This window comes from Gopherus evgoodei, chromosome 6, assembly GCF_007399415.2.
Source record: "Gopherus evgoodei ecotype Sinaloan lineage chromosome 6, rGopEvg1_v1.p, whole genome shotgun sequence".
NCBI classification, from domain to species: Eukaryota; Metazoa; Chordata; order Testudines; family Testudinidae; genus Gopherus; species Gopherus evgoodei.
Genome location: NC_044327.1, coordinates 75,982,315 through 76,002,953, shown reverse-complemented (window position 1 = coordinate 76,002,953; position 20,639 = coordinate 75,982,315). Strand labels below are relative to the sequence as shown.

Below are 20,639 nucleotides of genomic sequence, written 5' to 3'. Positions count from 1 at the left end.
CCCAACATATATCTGGATAGTTGAAGTCCCCCATCACCACCAAATCTTGCGCTTTGGATGATTTTGTTAGTTGTTTGAAAAAAGCCTCATCCACCTCTTCCACCTGATTAGGTGGCCTGTAATAGACTCCCAGCACGACATCACCTGTGTTTTTTACCCCTTTTAGCCTAACCCAGAGACTCTCCACACTTCCATCTCCTATGTCCATCTCCACCTCAGTCCAAGTGTGTACATTTTTAATATATAAAGCAACACCTCCTCCCTTTTTCCCCTGTCTATCCTTCCTGAGCAAACTATACCCATCCACACCAACATTCCAGTCGTGTGTATTATCCCACCAAGTTTCAGTAATGCCAATAATGTCATAGTTGTATTTATTTATTAGCACTTCCAGTTCTTCCTGCTTATTACCCATACTTCTTGCATTTGTATATAGGCATCTAAGATACTGGTTTGATCTTGCCTCCCAGCTTCGCCCTGACCCTCCTTCCTCTCTGCCATTATAGCCCGTGCTCCCTCCTGTTTCCAACCCATCTCCCATGTCTTGTTCCCCACTTACCTGTGGGCTTTGCTCACCTGTCCCCGTCGAACCTAGTTTAAGGAGGGCTTTAAACTAGGTTCGACGGGGACAGGTGAGCAAAGCCCACAGGTAAGTGGGGAACAAGACCTGGGAGATGGGTTGGAAACAGGAGGGAGCACGGGCTATAATGGCAGAGAGGAAGGAGGGTCAGGGTGAAGCTGGGAGGCAAGATCAAACCAGTATCTTAGATGCCTATATACAAATGCAAGAAGTATGGGTAATAAGCAGGAAGAACTGGAAGTGCTAATAAATAAGTACAACTATGACATTATTGGCATTACTGAAACTTGGTGGGATAATACACACGACTGGAATGTTTGTATGGATACAACGTAAGCTCATAAATTCCCCCCCTTCCTCAACGTGGAGGAAGATATGCACAACTTCTTGCCCCTCCCCATTTAGAAATTGCACAAACTGAGTTTAATAATAAACAAAAACAAGTTTATTAACTATGAAAGGCAGATTTTAAGTGATTAGGCAGGATAAACAGAACAAGGCAGATTACTAAGCAAATAAAACAAAACATGCATACTAAGCGTAAGATCTTAAAGAGACTGGTTTCAAGAATCAAGCGGTAGCCGTATTAGTTTGTATCCACAAAAGCAACGAGGAGTCCAATGGCACCTTTTATTTGGGCATAAACTTTTGTGGGTAAAAAATCCACTTCTTCAGATACATGGAGTGAAATTACAAAAGGCAGGCATAAATATATTGGCACATTAAGAGAAGGGAGTTACCTTACAAATGGAGAACCAGTACTGACAAGGCCAATTCAATTAGGGTAGATGTGGTCCACTCCCAATAACTGATGAGGAAGTGTCAATATCAGTTGCTTTTCTAGGGAGGCAGCCACGCCCTGTCCCTATTCAAGCCCAAATTAATGGTGTTAAAATCTGCAAATGAATTGTAGCTCTGTAGTTTCTCTTTGAAGTCTGTTTTTGAAGTTTTTTTGTTGAAGGATGGCTACTTTAAAATCTGTTATTGAATGTCCAGAGAGATTGAAGTGTTCTCCTACTGGCTTTTGTATGTTACCATTCTTGATGTCTGATTTGTGTCTATATATTCTTTTATGTAGAGACTGTTGGGTTTGGCCAATGTACATGGCAGAGGGGCATTGCTGGCACATGATGGCATATATCACATTAGTAGATGTGCAGGTAAATGAGCCGCTGATGGTGTGGCTGATGTGGCTAGGTCCTATGATTGTGTCGCTTGAGTAGATATGGGGATAGAGCAGGCAACAGGGTTTGTTACAGAGATTGGTTCCTGGGTTAGTGTTTCTGTGGTGTGGTGTGTAATTGCTGGTGAGTATTTGCTTCAGTTTTGGGGGCTGTCTGTAAGCACGGACTTGATGCTTGATGAAGATCTTCTAGAGGGTTTGTCTCTGCCTGAGGAATTGGAGCAAATGTGTTTGTATCTCAGGGCTTGACTGTAGACAATGGATCATGTGATATGTTCTGGATGGAAGCTGGAGGCATGTAGGTAAGTATAGCAGTCAGTAGGTTTCCGGTATAGGGTGGTGTTTATGTGACCATCACTTATTTGCACTGTATTGTCCAGGAAGTGGATCTTTTGTGTGGACTGGTCCAAGCTGAGGGTGTGGAAATTGTTGGGGGTGGAAATTGTTGAAATCCAGGTGGAATTCTTCAAGGGCCTCCTTCCCATGGGTCCATATGATGAAGATGTCATCAATGTAGTGCAAGTAGAGGAGGGGTGCTAGGGGTCGAAAGCTGAGGAAGCATTGTTCTATGGGCACCCATAGCAATGCCATTGACTTGAAGGTGTAAGTTGTCCCCAAATCTGAAATGGTTGTGGGTGAGGACAAAGTCACAAAGCTCAGCCACCAGCTGTGTCATGGCCTCATCAGGGATACTGTTCCTGACAGCTTGTAATCCATCCTTGTGTAGAATATTGGTGTAAAGAGCTTCTACATACATGGTGGCCAGAATGGTGTTTTCAGGAAGATCACCAATGCATTGTAGTTTCTTCAGGAAGTGGGTGGTGTCTCGAAGATAGCTAGGAGATAGCGTAGGGTCTGAGGAGAGAGTCCAAATATCCAGATAATCCTGCTGTAAGAATGCCAATGCCAATGCCTGAGATGATGGGGCATCCAGGATTTCCAGGTTTATGGATCTTGAGTAGCAGATAGAATACCCCTGGCTAGGGCTCTAGGTTTCAAGAGGTAATTTCTCACCTTAAATGTTGTTTTAAGCAAATTGCAGTTTCTGTAGCTTAGAGTTCCAGTTATTTCTCTTTACAGACTAGACTCCTGTCTTAGGCCTGGTCTACATGGCTGGGGGGGATGGGGTGGAAATCAACCTAGCATAGCTGAACTCGACATATCTTAGGTTGACTAACTTTATGTCCCCACGGCGTGGGGTCAACTGCTGCCGCTCCTCTGTCGACTCCGCTTCTGCGTCTCGTGGCAGTGGAGTACAAGAGTCAACAGCAGAGCAATCGGGCATCGATTTATCGTGTCTACACTAGACATGATAAATCGATCCCCAATAGATCGATAACTACCCGCCGATCCAGCACGTAGTGTAGACGTACCCTTAGTCTGGACTCAGTCCTTGCCTTTCCCACCGCTCACTTCCTTTGTCTCTTCAGGTACTTTCAGCAGTCTTTCTTATTGGGCAGGAAAAAGGAAAAAAGAGTCCTGTTTGCCTTACTCCCCAGCCTTAAATAAGATTTACATAAGGTAGGAATTTTTTTGTTTCCCAGTCTTGACCCTCCCCGCGCCTTTTAGTGGAAAATTACTACAAGTCCAAGATGGTGTTTAGTACCAGGTGACAGGACCACCTGACCTAGTAATGTTACAGCTAGGGAACGCCTCTCAGGAAGGAGAGAGATTAGTATCTTCACGGTCATGTTGTTTCTTCCTAATAGCCCATCAAAGCTGATGGCCTGTTGTCTGATGAGTGTCTCCCAAAATACACACCTAGTTGTAATTGTTACATAGTCAAAATTCTTAACTTTAGATACAGACAGGATACATTCATACAAATTGAATAATCACAGTCAGTAAATCATAACCTTTTGATGATACTTTACAAGACTCACCTTGCATAAAATATAGCTCAGTTATGCCATATCTATATAATAAGCATATTTCCATACTGAATATGGGGTGTAATGTCACAGGTGGTCAGTACCAGCTATTTAAAAATAATTAATTTTATGCCTCTCTTCATGTATTACTGGACCTAATTTCTCCTTAGCACTTCCCTTTTCACTTTATACTTGTTAGAGCCCTTCTTATTCCCCTTAATCCCTTTGGCTAACAAATGCATTCTACTTCTTTGCTGCCCTTATCTTTGCCCTAAAAGTCTTAACTGACTGAGTAATCTTATTTGGTCAAATCCTTTTCCATTTCAGGTTTATTTTAACCTGTTATTTGTGCTCTCTCTTATGAAGTTACACTGACTAACTCTTATTTCTCACATTCTTTGTTTTACAGAGGAATTGTAGACTGCTGTACCGCACTTTGCTTTCCTGAAATCTAATATCCTTCATCTGCCACATTCTGTACATTTCTTAATTTGCTGGACTCAGATAGTTAATTCCAAGTTTTTTTTTTCCATTTTCTCTCATTCTGAATCAGTTCTAACAATAAATGGATCTGATAGAAGTCTCCACAATCTGATTCATTGTCTTCCGCATATTTTAATAATCTCTGAGTTTACATTTTCTGCTGTAGTTGTTGTCCAACTGATATCTGGACAGTTGAAATTCCCTATAAGTACACCATCTTTCAGATTATAGAATTTTGAGAGCTGGTCTGGCAATTGTTCATTCTCTCTCTATACCTCTCCAGGTGAACTATAGTAAATAACTAGTGTCATTTTCTCCTTTGTTTTCTTACTTTCCTAAATAATTTCTTCACCATACAACTTTTCAAATTGTCATTTCCATGAGCTATTAATAATTTTGGCATATGACACCACTCCTTGTCTTTTTATTTATTAGGGATTGGAATTATGCCTGTCCACTATATGGGGTGGAGGAGAAGGGGTAGAAAGGGAGAAGAAGAGAGGGGATTGGCCCCTTTCACTCTCAATCTTGTGCCAAGCCAGTATGTGGATGCACAATTTGTCCTTGTTCTTCCTGTATTAATGTACGGGCTTTTGAATGGAAGTATAAGAAAACGTATTAGTACTGTATATAATATAGAAATATTTAATGTTAAAATGAATACAAAAGAAAAAAGTCCAAAAGGGGGGAACCTTCATAATACACACACACACACACACACACACACACTACCACCACCACCTCAAGTAATGTTTCATATAGGCTTAGAAGGACAGTATTAAAATTTCACTGATACACATCAAAATTCAAAGGAAGCATTATCTACTATTCTAGTCAACGTATCTGAAGAGTAAGCATCACATCCTGCATTCTTTACAGGAGCAAAAATCTTATTCAATTCAATAGGAGTTTTGCTACAAGGAGGACTGCCGGATTTTGCCCTCTGTGCCTGTGGGGCAGGGGGAGAGAGATAGAACAAGAAATTAAGCTTATTTCAGTCTTCCGAAGTACTAAACATGTATTGGATGGGAAAAAGTATCAGAATTCAGTGCAGAAAACTCCAGTATTCAAAAATTACTGTTTCATGCTTAAGAAGAGTTACAATGATCTGATGTGGTTACACAGAACACATTTGTTCCAAAGTCTAAGGAAAGTCCTGGACAATAAGGTCAATCTGATTACCATTTTTACTGTCCCCTGAATTTTAATCATGGCATGATTTTAGTAACCAAAATTTCATAAATCACCAATGTCAGAGATTAAGGGCTAGAAACCTTGGCTACAGCCAAGATTCACTGAAGACAGCCGAAGCTGGCCAGATACAAGGAGGTCTGGCCGCAGTTTAAGTTACTGACTATGGTCAAGAAGAAATTGACTGGACAGTTCTAAGGGCTGTTTTTAAGCTCACAGGATGATAGGACAACTGCTCCAACATGCCATCCTGGCCTCTAGGAGCCAAATAATTTTAAGAGCTTGGGGTTTCTGCTGGTCTCAGTTAAGGAAGCAAGACCCAGAATCCTGCAAGATGTCTTCTAAAAAATGGACTTACAAATAATTAATTTACCCATTTTGGTTCTGAAGATATAAAAATTTAAGTAGTATTTGTCTGAGACTGTTCATGCCCATAATGGTCTATTGAGTAAATTCCTAATTAGGCCCTTTCAAAAAGCACTTTAAACCTGCTTGAAAATTATAGTTTTTACCGAGGCATTGCAGTACCTCTCCTTAGTTCACAGATTATTGATTATCAAGTCCATCAGGATCTATCATCTCAATGCAGCTGCCATTCATACTGTCTGAGTCTACATTCTAAAAATCCTTATGAAATGTCATTTGGGGAAAAAGCCTCACTTCAGAACAGTTATAGGAAATAATTCCATATTTATGGACTAAACCTACAAAATTCAGAATAATATAACAGTTTTCAAGATAGGGGAACATACGTTGTTTTAAAACAGATACATTTCTTTTCTTCCCCTTCTCCTTCTGCTATAAATTAAAAATAGTGTAACAAGTATCTTCAAAATTTTATTTAAAGGAACTTAATTCTTAGGCTAATATCCTATGTGCTACATTTCAATTCAGGGCAAATTCTCATAGCGGAGTTATTAGACTTAGAAAACCCTTGTTTTTACTAGAAGTGATCACACAATACAGCTATTACTATGCAAACCATGCCACTATCAAAATGCATGAGTGTATGTTAAACTTGGGAAAATAGCTGACTGAGCTATTTCCTATATGCAGTATGGTGATCTAAAGTATACCAATGTGATTTGTTTACCAAGAAGGGACAGCACAACCGTGCTGCAACTCCACAGAATCAACTCCACAACATTTTTATGTCATTATATATGTTAGACTATCCCAAAAAATTAAACAATACAGCCACAAACCAGAGAAGGAAGTGTCCCCTGGGACTGCCATCTCTCTTCTCATACGGTTACCATTATTTAAAGTTTTAATCAAGAAATATTTCAAAGTCAACAAAGAACATGCCTGCACTTAATTTTGAATGACATCTAATATGGTGCACTAAAGGTGTAACAGAATACATGTGGTAGTAACATATAGCAAAGTTAAAAGGGTTACAACATTCATAAGAAATCCTAAGTCTAAAATACTTAAAAAGCATATTTGCTGAATAGCTCATGCTAAATTATTTTAATTGGCTGCAAGAAGGCTTCAATATTACTGATGCAGTTTTGACTTTTTCAGATTATTAGAGAAAAATAAAAATGAATCATGTTTAGAGAGTAACATCACCTTCCAAGTAGACTTTTTCTCATAACTTTATGTTAGAGTTACTTTTATATAAACGGATTACGTGAATTTTGTTTTTTCAAACACATTAGCCTTTCGAACAACAATAGTTCACTAATGTAAAATATTCCTCCCCCCATCCAGACTATTACCTAATGACTTGAACAAACTAAAAAAGAAAAGGGGGAAAATAAATATTTAAGCTCTGTTTCTTTAACAGCCATTTTACTGATGTTGTTTTTGAAAAGTATGAAAATAATCCAGTTACATTCTTTAGCCTGATTACTTACAAATAACTTATCTGTAAATCAAGTAAATCTGTCAGTTGTGTAAGTTTATTTTTCCATGTGCTATCTAGAGATAAGCAGGTCTGTAATAATATATTTCCACTGACACAATTGTGCATGAATTCTGATCTGATTTGGTATTACATGGTGCAAAAGGTGACACATTTTCTCTAATATAGCTCATTCGAAAAGGAAAGAAAATGCCAGTGTATGAAATCTGAGGCGTCTGATTCAAAAGAGTGGGGGACTTTGAGGTCAACTCAATGGAAAAGTAACTTGTTCGACTACCCCAGGCACTAAACGCTGTGACAAGCAAACCTAATACCCATGGTAGTTACTCAGTTAGACAATCAATAAAAACATTACATTATCAGACTGCCGCAGCTGTATGTTAGCCTATCATATTACCTTGTCTGTTTCCAAAATGCTCAAACATGCATTTACTTGATCATTCAGATAACAGATACCACCCCAATGCCTATGTTGCACCTAATATTTAAAAGAAGAGTGTTGTAAGGAAATTAGTGAGCATTTATATGTTTTTCCATATACTGTAAATGTAACAGGGGTATATATAGGAAGATCAGGGGAATGGATATATATTGTCCACAACTATGGAGGCGTTATTCTTTAAAGAATTTAGCCTTCAGTTTCATTTAGTGTTGGATTAATGATTTTGCCACCCCTAGGCCCTGAAATAATTGCTGCCCCCAGCCCCATATGAACTTGTTTTAGTTTTTTTACAAATTTGTTGGAACTAAAATGAATCTAAATATCATTAAAATAATTGAACATTTACAAGTTTTGTTATAAATAAAATTACAAGTACAGCAGATCCTTGCTTGAATAGCACGATTTCGCTTATAGCGCGGGACCGCACATGGATTCAAAACTGAGAACACCTTATTTCTTCCTTTCGGGCATATTATTAATGTTTAGGATTCTCGCGAGTATGTTTACTAAATGGCGTCATGCTGTCATTGGTTGTTTCAATACACGTTATGATTGGTAGAATCGCAGCATCAATGCTATTATAAATTTGCCGCCCCCGCAAATTTGCTGCCCTAGGCCTAGGCCTTGCGGCCTAGGTGATAATACACTGCTGGTTTCATTGGTTTTGACTGTGAATACTGGCAAACTAGGATGTTAAATATGTTTTTTGTGTATCAGATGTTAAATGGCACCAAAATGACAAACAGAAAATCCATAAAAAATTAGCAATTAAGAGTCATATCATCCCGTTTGCCACTGGAGACTGGGCTCCATGGAGTAGGAGAGGGATGGGCCTGGGATTTGGCTGCTCTTGGCAGCACTGTACCCCCTCCAGCTCTGTGCTTTAACATGCTTCTCCCCTCCCTTATGTGGAACACACACACCTGGGGGTGAAAGCTGCCTATGTGGGACAGAGATTATTGAAACCAACCCTGGAAACATGGCTTCTGAAGGAGGCACAAGGTCTCCAGACATCACAGGTGATGTGTCAGGTTTAGAAGCTGTAACTTCTGCTGGGGTGGATGGAGCAAATCATACTTCCTCCTTTATGAAGAAAACTATAAATGGAGTCTCATGCAGTTCCCCAGGCACTGCACCAGAGGGGATGATAGGGCTCTTACAGTTACATATATATCCATACAATGAAAAGGAAGTAGTCTAGAGCTGATTATATGTACTATTTATTTAGGAATTCCATTTATGACAAATTTGCCTCTCTGCCTGCTAATTCATGGAAGCTCAGCAGCTCCTGAGGCTGCTCTCTCTTGCGGGGAGTTCTGTCCTCACGGAGACAACTATATAATGGTAAATTTGTCTTTTCAAACCACATTAGTCTCTAGGTGATTTTTCACTTATGTTCTTTTGTTTTATTTTGTTAGGATTGTATCTTGTTTAGCTGATCTCTCCAACTATTTCTTTGCATGTAAAACAGATAGTAACAGCTATTAGCATTATGTAAACAACAAACATTTTTATCCTAATACTGCAGAGTCCAAACAGCATATAAAACATGTACAAACTGTGAGCACAAAATACAATTTGCACAATATTTGTTCACATTCTCATACATCTTATTAACAGCTATTGCATAAAGCACAGCAACGTTTGATCAGCTGTGCTGCAAAGTTTTGTAGTTAGGATTGCAGCTTTTTGTTACATGCCTCTCAGTGAAAAGAAAAGCACATCACAGATTCACAAGCTAGATTTTAACTTGTGATATGCCATAACCCTTATTGGCATGCCTCAACTGAAAAACTGGAGCATGACATGCTTTCCATTTCACAGAGAACCATTCTGCTAGGATATGCCAGAATCTGCTTCAATCCATGTGAGTTGCAAGTTTCTCTCCCACTTATCTTAATACTGTGTCCATAAAGCACTCACCCCTAGGCTAGCATGTCTCACCCCCGCTTAGAAAGTTCAAAAGGACCTGTGATGTGTTGCACTAATTTCTAAATGCCTCCTGGTATCTGGGCATGGTGCTGCCATTTTCTTCACTTCCTGCAGGCTATCAGGTGGCCCCTGTGGGTCTTCTGTGGCTTGGCCCTGTGGCTGAGTCACACAGTCCAAACACCTTCCCTGGTATAACAAACTCAATTAGAAAACATTCCATGCCCTTCAGGATCAATTACAACTAAAATGGTCTGAGCTTAATTCCCTTTCCAAAATTAACTCAGTAGGGGTCCTGCTGCCTGCCCTTGGTTGTGGCCAGAAACAGGGCATGGCTTGGTTCCTTTGGCTGTGGCTAGGGCTCATCCTTCTTTATGCCATTGGCTCCAGCCAGGAACTCTCTTGCTAAGCAGCAAACAGTTCCTTTTATTTCGGCCTGCTGGGCCTTGATTGGCTGTTCCTGGTTCCCAGCCCTTCTACCTACTTGAGGACCAGATCTCAATGGTTTCCAAAATGGCTGTTCCCAGAATTCCTCTCTAGACAAGCCTGGAGATCTAATACTCACTGCTCTTTTCTTCTCAGAGAAATACTTCTTGGAGTTGGATGCAGCAGGTCAGTGGGCCTCCCGCAGGGGGGCCCCCAAAGACCTAGTATACTCCCCACCCCATCATAGTCCCACAAAGTTGTGCCTCAGTTTTACAATGTCTCTGATCTGTCATAGAATTAGACAAAAGGTTATTTTATGCTCTGGGCCTGTATTTGAAAATCACTTTTTTCTGGGTGCTCAGCTCAGAAGATTCCATCCAAGTTGGATATATCAGGCTGAATCCACCACTGTGCCCAATAAGCTCTGGGAAAGGCTCAGGTGGAGAACCATAAAAGAGCTTAAGTGGAGATGTAGATGTCTGTCTAACTTTATGTCAAAATGTTCAAACTTTAGTGTTTATGTGACTTGCCTGCAGCTACACAGGAGGTATGCGGCAGGGGCTGGAATAGAACCCAGATCTCCAGACTCTCATTCCTGTGCTCCAACCTAAACACAGTCTCAAATGTTTCTCTGAGAGTCAGAAATGGCTCTTCCCATTGGTTTCTAAAATGCCATAATGAATGAATGCATGCCCTCTTTGTAATTTAGGAGTCCAACAATTATTAGGTCTACATTCACATTAAGGTCCCAAGGATGAGGCAAATAAATATTTGCCTTCTTTTGAGTCACAAAAGAGGTACTAGAGGCATATCGCTTATAGCCTTTCCATGAGTAGTCAGTACAAAAATAAATCCTTCCCCAGACAAAAAGGAATTTCAATCTGCTTAGTTATCATAGGAAATAACATTAAAAAATAAAAAAAATTACAGGGGTAAAATTATGTCATATTTTGTAACAGCTAGCATAATTTAGAGATGGTCTTCATTTGATGTAATAGCTTATTGAATTATACTTGGATTACTTAATAAATGAAAAATATTACCCATATTATATTAGTCACAGATGAAAAATATACATATATGGATGAGTGTGATCCAGTCAATAGTTTATGGACCCAAAGTCCCCCAGAGACTATCACACATGCACATAATATCCCACAAAGAATATATTGTGTTTATGAAATATGTACAGGATACATAATACCGGAGGGGGCACCAATACCAGACAGAAGCATGGGTGAAATTTGCCTTTTTGGGAGGTGCTTATACAAAGCTCCACATGCCTTGGGGTAGTTGTGAGGACCGTGGAGAGAAATGGACTGGAGTGCCAGGGAGGCAAACTCCAGGATTGTGGTTCAGTGTGTATGCAGTGGCCACAAAACCCCTGTACAGGGGCCAGGGAAGGACATCAGTTGCTATTCCAGCCTATAGGCTGAAGCAGCAGAGGCAAAGGAACCCTGGTTTTGCCATACCTGGACCCTTTATTAGAGGTAGTGGCTTTCATCATCCCTTCCCCTATGCAGGAAAACTATATAAAGCCCATTTACTTGCCCAATTTATGGTGATTTTTGAATATCACCCTAAATGAATAATTGGCACAGAGCAATACAAAGTTTCAGTTTTATTCTAGCCACATATTTATTTCAGATTATTCAATCACATATATTAAATAAGTGTATGTGTCCTAACTAACTTTTCAGAGGACAGTAATATCATATACAGCTACAATTTTGGTTAGAGGCTCAAACAGTCAATGTGCTCAAACGCATATATTGTTTCTTGTTTAGGTGGTATACATGTACAGAATCTAAGATCAGAATCAAACCACAAGTGGGTCTGAAGATTTTTCCATTCAATTTTTTTTTTAAAAATCCCCTTTCCATCTCCTCCCCTATTTTTGTTTTTACCTTTTTTCCTACAGAGCATTTATTTTTATAGAAAATAACTGCCATTTTGACAGATTAGAATCTTTTTTCTTTTATATCATATCACAGTTCTCTCCTTTCCCACCCCGCAACCCCCATGATCTACTCAAGATGCAGAGACATTCTTCTGAGGCAGGTTACAAACATGTTTGGGCTTGAAAACAAAGTTGGTATGTCCAAGCAGCTATGATTAAAAGCTTAAAAATACATTTTAACCTAACTATGTTTCATTATAATAGCATCACGTTATCTCCATGCATAACATTGACTTAGAACTACAGAGATTTTTCCAAACAAAGTACAAATGGTTAGAGAAAGAAGCTGAAGGTGCAAATGGCCTGAATATTTTAATAAAGCCTTTTAACAAATATAGTTAAAATCCAGAGTTCACATATTCTTTCCTCTTACAAATCTGAATTATTACTACTATTTGGAGGTTTAATTCTGCAAAGTGCTTAGTGCCGCCCACTAAATGCTGAACTAGATGCTCATCACCTCACCCATCAGTCCCCGTGATTGCCTGGACCTCGTTAAAGCGTAAGAAGCTTTATGAAAAGCATGCCTTAAAACTTCTTAAGCCACAGAAAGAAATCTTAACTTCATTATTTAGATGACTAGATTACGCACATTAACCACAATATTATTACAACATAACTCTGTAAAAAGCCATTTTATGGTTTGTTGATAACTTGACTCCAAGTAATTTAACTAACCCTTATTTGCAAAAATACTGTATTAACCACAGAGTCAGAGTTTGGAACAGGGTAAAAAAAAACACTGTAAATTTGTGGTTGGCACAAGTTTATTGAAAAGTACAGAACATATGGAATGCAGAATGCAGTGTTATCTTATTGAAACATGACTGAAATTTATGACAAATGTCTGAACCAAACAGTAAACTGCAACAGCATTTCTGTTCTTAAAAGCACACTAGTAATACTATTAAGAAAGTGGTGTCCCACTGTTGAACAGCAGATTGTAATTGATATAACATTAAGTATACTTGCCATTTTTAAGTATTAATCATATTTCAATTGAAAACAAATGTTAATGTCCTCTAGTTAAAAAAGTGTTAGGCATCACACAACCTTAAATCTTTAATCTTGCCTGTTCGATTATTTGTACTGCAAGGTGAAATAAAAATGTAAAATGGTAAATCTGGAACAAAACCAAAATAAGGTTTGAGGAAACAAGCAACAACCTAATTACAACTGTACTCTGCCAACCTTAATTAAACTCCACACAGGTACTTAAGGTCATTATTAATAAAAAGATTTTACAAACTATTATTTTAGCTAATCATAAACATTTGGATAGTTATCAGTCTCAATTTATCACTTCTGTGATTCTGCAGTTTATATAGGGATGTTAAAAACAGCCCTCCACCACACTTCCAATAAGCTATTTCAGTGTGTGCCCACACGGACTTCATCAAGTAGCCAATGAGTTGCCCTTTCCTTGTGAGTAAGTGACTAATATCTATACTGGCTCTAAAGAAAGACACTTTTCATAATCGCACAACAATCTGCTAAATGAAAACATATGGATAGGCTTAGGCAAAGCCTGCCAGGGCTCTTTATTGAATGGAAAACAGGTGCTTTATTTTTGTGCCATGTAATACCCCATTTACCCCCAAGTCCAAAGGTTACAGGACTAATAGCTGCCTTGTGGTAATCAGTGAAAGCAAAGACACTGGCCATGGTTAAACATCTGGGACATATTTTACATACTTGCAACATATGCTTCAGGTTCAATTAAAGTGAGGCTTTGGCACATTTATTAATCTTTTTACTTTTATCCCACAAGAGGACCCATTGACCTGACTTTACTATTATACCATATGAGAAAACAGAAGTAATGACAGCTGGAGGTCAGTACCTGCCAGTACTGCAAAATGTGCATTTGTTTTCTCACCAAATTTCAATATGCACAAAACTTTAAAATTAGGTATCTAGGAATTTAAAAAAGGAGTATAGCACTGTGCGCCTTCAATTCAGACACACCAATATTAAAAATCTTCATCATCATCATCTTCATCAGCAAACAGTACATGATACTCAAAGGAGGAAACTGACAAAAAAAAGCTTTTGTTATCTGATTTATAGTTTAGTGTCTGAAATAAAATGTCCATTCTAAGAATAACTGTTTAAACTGTAGAGTACAAGCATTTTTTTAAATAAAAAATATGTTTGTCATTTTCTTTTCCATTCAAGATGTGATTTTCATGATAGCATACTGAATTATGAGAGCTCAAATAAAACTTACATATTAATGAAACAAGACTTTGAATTTATAGAAATCAACCTACATGCCTTTCATATAAGAAACACACTGCTCTTAAGCATTAAATAAAGACTACCACTGAATTCACACAGTAATTTAAGCACTTACCTTCAGTAAATGTTGGTAACTACATCTGTGAGCATGTTAGAACTCTGGTGTCAGTTTCAGACAGCTAAACACTAGATTACAATTGATACAGCTCCAGAGATTTGGTGTTATTTCTAACCTGGTATGTTCTGTTTGGCATCTTCTTTAGTTAGACTGTAAAGGGCTTTTAAAAAAGGGTTATCGTTTGTTTAATATCTCAAATCCCCCCCCTTTCCCAACTAAATGGTAAATAGACTGAAAAACTACAATTATTAAATTACTGTACTTTGTGAACTGATCAGAGTTATTAACATTTCCAGGAATATGTATACTGTACTACTAGGATGAAGCTCTTATAGTTGCTTTAATAATAAAGCAGCAACAAGCAAGAGAAAATGGCCATAAATGGATGGCAGATTAGTGTTTATCATGAAGAGAAATGATGATTCAGAGCTTGCATGTTGAGTTAAAATACAAGCTCTCTACACCTACATGATTGACCTTTGCAATAAATCATGTATTTTATTGCCAGAAGTGTATGCTCATATCATTTAGTGCTTAAAAACTAGCACGTGTTTTGTAAAAAGGTGAATGTTATCACAGTGTTTGTTTATTCCAAAATTATGTAGCTAATGATTTAAATGATGTACAGAAGAATTTCACATATCTTTCTGTCAATTCTAAAATGTTTGAACTAGTAATAGAATGAGGGCAATACTCTTTTTTTTAATCCTCCCTCAAATCTTGGGTTAGCTAACAGAAAAATAATCATTCAGGGGATTAACTAATCACAGTGAATTTTCTGACATTTCAAATACTTGCTGCCAGCATACGAATTCTTACAGTGGTATATAACTGTACATCTCTACTAGAAACAAAGGTCAAGGGCATAAATTAAGATACACTGTTTTTCTCCTCTCCTAAAAAAAAAGAATTCATTGCTCTATTATAACAGAACTAGGGAGAACATTTGTGAAGGTCAAAATTGTCTGTATTTAATTCAAAGCTGTTTTAAAATCTGTATTTTCTCTCATTTTTTGGTATGCAAATTCCAAAGGCAACAACAAGGCTGTTTTCACTGCACTTGTCTCTCCATCACTCCATTGTTTCAGTGAGGTCATTCTAATTTCCTCCCTCTGGTTTTTCCCTCTCCCCAGGAGACAACCAATCCAAGCAGTCCCATAGCTTGGCTCGATAAGATGTGGAAAAGAGCTGTTATTTACTGTGGTTGCAATCCTCAACTCAACCAGCAGGCCAGGAATTGAACCACGTATTCGCAAAGGCTGAAAGATCCGCAGCAGTCTCCTAGCTTGCTGGGCCACAATGCCAGCTCCAAATCAAGTGGACGTCTATGAAAATTGTAATTATTTAAATATCATACAAAGTGCAGAACATATCAGCTATTCTTCTACCAAGTAATTCACTGAAAATTACAGATGGCAATATCCCATTTTCAACCAGTGTGGAGTTACTATTTTTACACCATTTTTCCCCCTGAAGTACAGCCCTATTTATAATACTCAAGACAAGACAAATGTTTGTCCTTCAGAAACAGTTGTCACCGCAGTTATCTTCACAAGAGCTATCAAGTTCCAGACAAGCTGAATTATTTTTGTTCCTGGCAGCAAAATATTTGACCCAGCTCTGGACAAAAAAAGAAGAGGATTTATAGTCCTCTATTCCTTCCTACAACATCCAGTAGCATTGTTAGGATGATAAACAGCTCTGTCCAATTTTCTGGACTAAAACACTTCAACTCCTTTTTTAACTGTCTGTAAAAACAGTGTCATGTCTAAATTCTCCCATCCCCAGGTACCCAAGTGCTAGGAAAGATAATTACCTTGTCATCTCTGTCATCCTCTTCTTCCTCGTCCTCTAGCATGTCCTCCACTACCTACCGACAGAAACAGTAGTAGTTGTCATAATTTAAAAAGGAAGAGTTTTGTTCTGTCAATAGTAAACCTTTTATAGATGAAAACTTTATTAACATTTGAAATAAATGCACAGAAGGAAAATGTACGACTATAAAATCATTTGATCTAGAAAGTCAAATTTAAGAAAGTGTTATAATTTTAATTGACCTACATTAGGGAATAAGATACTGAAAACCTCTACCTGTATAAAATGCTATCTTGACAATTTAAGTATTTAAAAGGTAATTCAAAATTCACTCTAGGATATTTTTAACTAAGGAATCCTTTTTACCAGCTCTAGTGGTGGCTATGAAATACAGTACAAGTGCTTACTTTGGATTTACAGCTAACCTGAGAAACATACAACATTTTGAACTTAATTTGCATTGCTCATTAGGAGGGTTAAGAAGCTTTCAATCCCAAGAATAAATTCATGCTAGCTTGCTTCTTTATGGCAATGGCCCACGGGAGTGACCCAGGGTGCATGCTGTATTATCATCAGCATAGCATTTCCTAATAGTGATTTTGAACTATTAGTATATCTAATATACTGCACATGCATCTCTCTCTCATTATGTATAACTGTACTACATATGTGCCCATATCTGTTCATTTAAATAGATTGTGGACAGGTAGATTGATATGTGAGAGAAAGAGAGGATATCTACCACTTAAGGTTTTATGTGTTCAAGGCACTGTACTCATATTAATAATTAATCTTCATCATATTGTTGTAAGATAAGTAAATAATATACTCATTTTACACACCGAGAGAGAGAGAGTGACTTTCTCTAGGTGCTTGGAGAGTTAATGACAGAACCAGACTTAGAACTCAGAAATTCCTGCCTAATAACCCCATGATCAAACGTCCAAACTATAGGCCAAATTATCTGCTGGTTTAAATGGAAGTAGAGTTGTACCTCTTTATACCAAAAAATAATTTGTCTCTATATCTGTATATATGCAAAAGTCAAGACAGAGTTGTAGATACAAAAGGGGAAAATTCTGGTCTACTTTACAGTGAGTTATAAAGTAAAATCATAGCATACATCATTACAGAAGAAGTTAAACCATAATTCTATATTATAACGTATAATGACAAAAGAGGATGTCACATTAGAAACTTAAGAAACATATTCTTTGCTCTGCAGGAGGACACGGATACTCCCATCAGCCCTAAAGAAAACTACATATGTTCGCTCACCAGAGTTTCAATTGCTATAGTATATAGAAGCAAGATTCCAATTTTGACCTGCAGTGCTGCAGAGGTACAAAGCAGCCTCTAACACAGACTAAAAGCTAGCCCTTAATTTGTATGTCAAGTATATGAAGCATATTAAAACCAGGAAGTGATATAAACTGTTGTCCAAGATATGAAATTTACAAGAGGATTCTATATTTTCAGTCAATAAATTACCACTAAAATAATAATGTAGAGACATAAAAGTAAGTTCCTGCCCTAAGAATTTAATAATGTAAAGACCAGATGGTGACCATATCCTGCGTGGGTACAGACGGTGAAAAGGAGGCACAAGAAGCCTTCTACCCTTTCAGCTCTCCATGCAGTGGCAGGACAAAACTGCAACCTCACACATCTGCACACACCTCTTGCAGTGAGTAGGCTGGCCATGAAAGGAAACTCACTCTGCACCTTCTCAGGGGGTGTAGCAGTGAGTGAGATTCCCCTTTATATCAAAGATCTCTGATAGCAAGCGTGCCTAAAGGAGGCATAGTGCCTATTGGAGATTCCAACTGCAGCCATACATAGCCATCCCACTCCCACTCAATGCCTTAAAGCACAAGAACGTTCTAAATTTGTCACATGTGCCATTTAAAATAATATGTTTATACTATTTCTTTTTGAATCTTAGTCCAAAGAGCTAACAATAATTGACTGGATAAGCTATTTATGGCTTAGTGTGAATAGTGATCCTGAATTAGTGCAGGAGGATGTGCTAGATGACCTACAAAGTTCTTTCTTTTCCAGTTGTCTCCAATATAAATACTAATGTATCTGCAAGATGTCCTATCCAGAGACCTAAAAGTACATTAGTTTGAGTTCTGAGATATGCTATATTAAGTCCTTGACCAGTACCAAAACAAACACTGCTAATCCAAGTGATAAGCCATTGATCCAGTGACTGATATGTGATGAACCACCAGAGTAGAAATGAATGTGGTATGACACTGGACGGCTGAGATCCACAGCCTCTCTGTGGTATGTAGTATTTACTTTCAGATATTGTAGATCACAAAAAAATGGACCATGGACACATATCACTCTGGCTTGATCTGAGTGACCACTATCTTGTGAAGCTCTGGACCTAGAAACAATATTTTATGCAGAAGCAGCAGGGAATCCAAATTTTCTGATGATATAAAGTATTAAACTAACTCTAGTAGTTTGTGGGCTATTACTAAAACAATAAGTAAACTCATACAGTGCTTTCTAGCCATAGATCTCAAACTACTTAACAAAGGAAGGTAAAAATTATTATCCTGATAAGGAAATTGAGGCATAAAGAGGTCAAACAACTTACCCTAGGTCATACTACAAGTAGGGTGACCGGACACCAAGTGTGAAAAATCGGGATGGGGGTAGGGGGTAATAGGAGCCTATATAAGAAAACGACCCAAAAATCAGGACTGTCCCTATAAAATCGGGATATCTGGTCATCCTAACTACAAGTCCTTGGCAGACCTGGGAACAGAATCCAGGCAGCTAGAGTATCAGGCCAGAAATGAAAGTGTGGGTACTGAGGGATTGCAGAAGCCCTATATTATATGTATGAAAATTTCATTTAAAATGTAAAGTTGAAATACATGCTTTACCTGTGGGCGTGTCGTATGTGTGCATTCGGTGCAAGGAGCTCCTGGCTGTCAGAGACCGCGTACGGGCTTTGGAGGCCAGGGTGACGGAACTGGAGGAGCTGAGGGAGGCAGAGAGGTACGTTGATGAGGCTTTCCGGGACACTGCAGAATTGTCCCACCTCCGGTCAGACAGCCCCTGCACTGTTGAGGAGGATGAAAGGTCCAGGGAGGGAAACCTTCCCATAGTTGGGACCCTCCTTCCAGACGGTGTTAGGGTATCCTCTCGCACTGAGGTTACCTCTCCGGGGGAGGGAACTCTAGTCACTAGGAAAAGGCAGGTGTTAGTAATGGGAGATTTGATCATTAGAAACATAGATAGCTGGGTTTGTGATGACCGCGATAACCGTATGGTGACTTGCCTGCCTGGTGTGAAGGTTGCGGATCTCTCAAGGCATCTGGATAGACTTATGTAATCCTGGGGCGCAGCATGTGTAGGTACCAACGACATAGGGAAGGGTAGGAAAGACGTCCTGGAGGCCAAATTTAGGCTGCTAGGGATGAAACTGAAATCCAGGACATCTATGGTGGCATTCTCAGAAAAGCTCCCAGTTCCACGCACATGGCCATGTAGGCAGGCAGAGCTTCAGAGTCTCAATGCGTAGATAAGACAATGGTGTAGAGAGGAGGGGTTCAGATTCATTAGGAACTGGGGAAACTTTTGGGATGGTGGGAGCCTATACAAGCGAGATGGGCTCCACCTAAACCGAAGCGGAATCAGACTGCTGACACTTAACATTAAAAAGGTTGCAGAGCAGTTTTTAAACTAGGAGATGGGGGAAAGCCGACTGCTGCAGAGGAGCACGTGGATCAGACAGAGACTTCTCTTAGAGAAGAGTCTATTGATAGAGAATCTCCAGGTTATAGTCAGGAGCAGAGGATGGAAGAAGAGAATCTAGGGGCCAGATCAGATGAGAAACATTCACATAAAAAAATTGGACACATCAGAAAAGGGCAGACAAATAAACAGTGACAAGTTTTTAAAGTGCTTGTACACAAATGCTGGAAGTCTAAATAATAAGATGGGTGAACTAGAGTGCCTTGTGATAGGCATCACAGAAACCTGGTGGACTGAGGACAATCAATGGGACACAATCATTCTGGGGTACAAAATATACCAGAAGGACAGAACAGGTCGTGCTGGGAGAGGGGAAGAGGCACTATATGTGAAAGAAAACGTAGAAACAAATGAAGTAAAAATCTTAAGTGAATCCACATGTTCCATAGAATCTCTATGAATAGTAATTTCATGCTCTAATAAGAATATAACATTAGGGATCTATTATTGACCACCTGATCAGGATAGTGATAGTGATGATGAAATGCTAAGGCAAATTAGAGAAGCTATCAAAATTAAGGACTCAGTAATAGTGGGGGATTTCAATTATCCCCATATTGACTGGGAACATGTCACCTCAGGATGAAATACAGAGACAAAATTTCTCAATACTTTAAATGACTGCTTCTTGGAGCAGCTGGTACAGGAACCCGCAAGGGGAGAGGCAACTCTCAACTTAGTCCTGAGTGGAGCACAGGAGCTGGTCCAAGAAGTAACTATAACAAGACCGCTTGGAAATAGTGACCATAA

General features: G+C 38.8%; 1 protein-coding gene across 9 annotated transcripts in view; it reads right to left on the bottom strand.

Annotated features, from left to right (window-relative positions):
- MCTP1 (multiple C2 and transmembrane domain containing 1) overlaps positions 1 to 20,639 on the bottom strand; it is a 548,019-nt gene that overhangs the window by 113,699 nt on the left and 413,681 nt on the right. For 8 of the 9 annotated variants that reach the window (XR_004001078.1, XR_004001076.1, XR_004001077.1 and 5 more), the window contains one exon: positions 16,111 to 16,164. Coding sequence is in view for 6 of the 9 variants with exons in the window: in XM_030567942.1 (XP_030423802.1) it covers positions 16,111 to 16,164 (54 nt within the window). In the remaining 3 variants the exon portion in view is untranslated. Of the gene's footprint in view, positions 1 to 15,538; positions 15,620 to 16,110; positions 16,165 to 20,639 lie in introns of those variants that run through there. The other variant, XM_030567948.1, reaches the window with a different exon arrangement.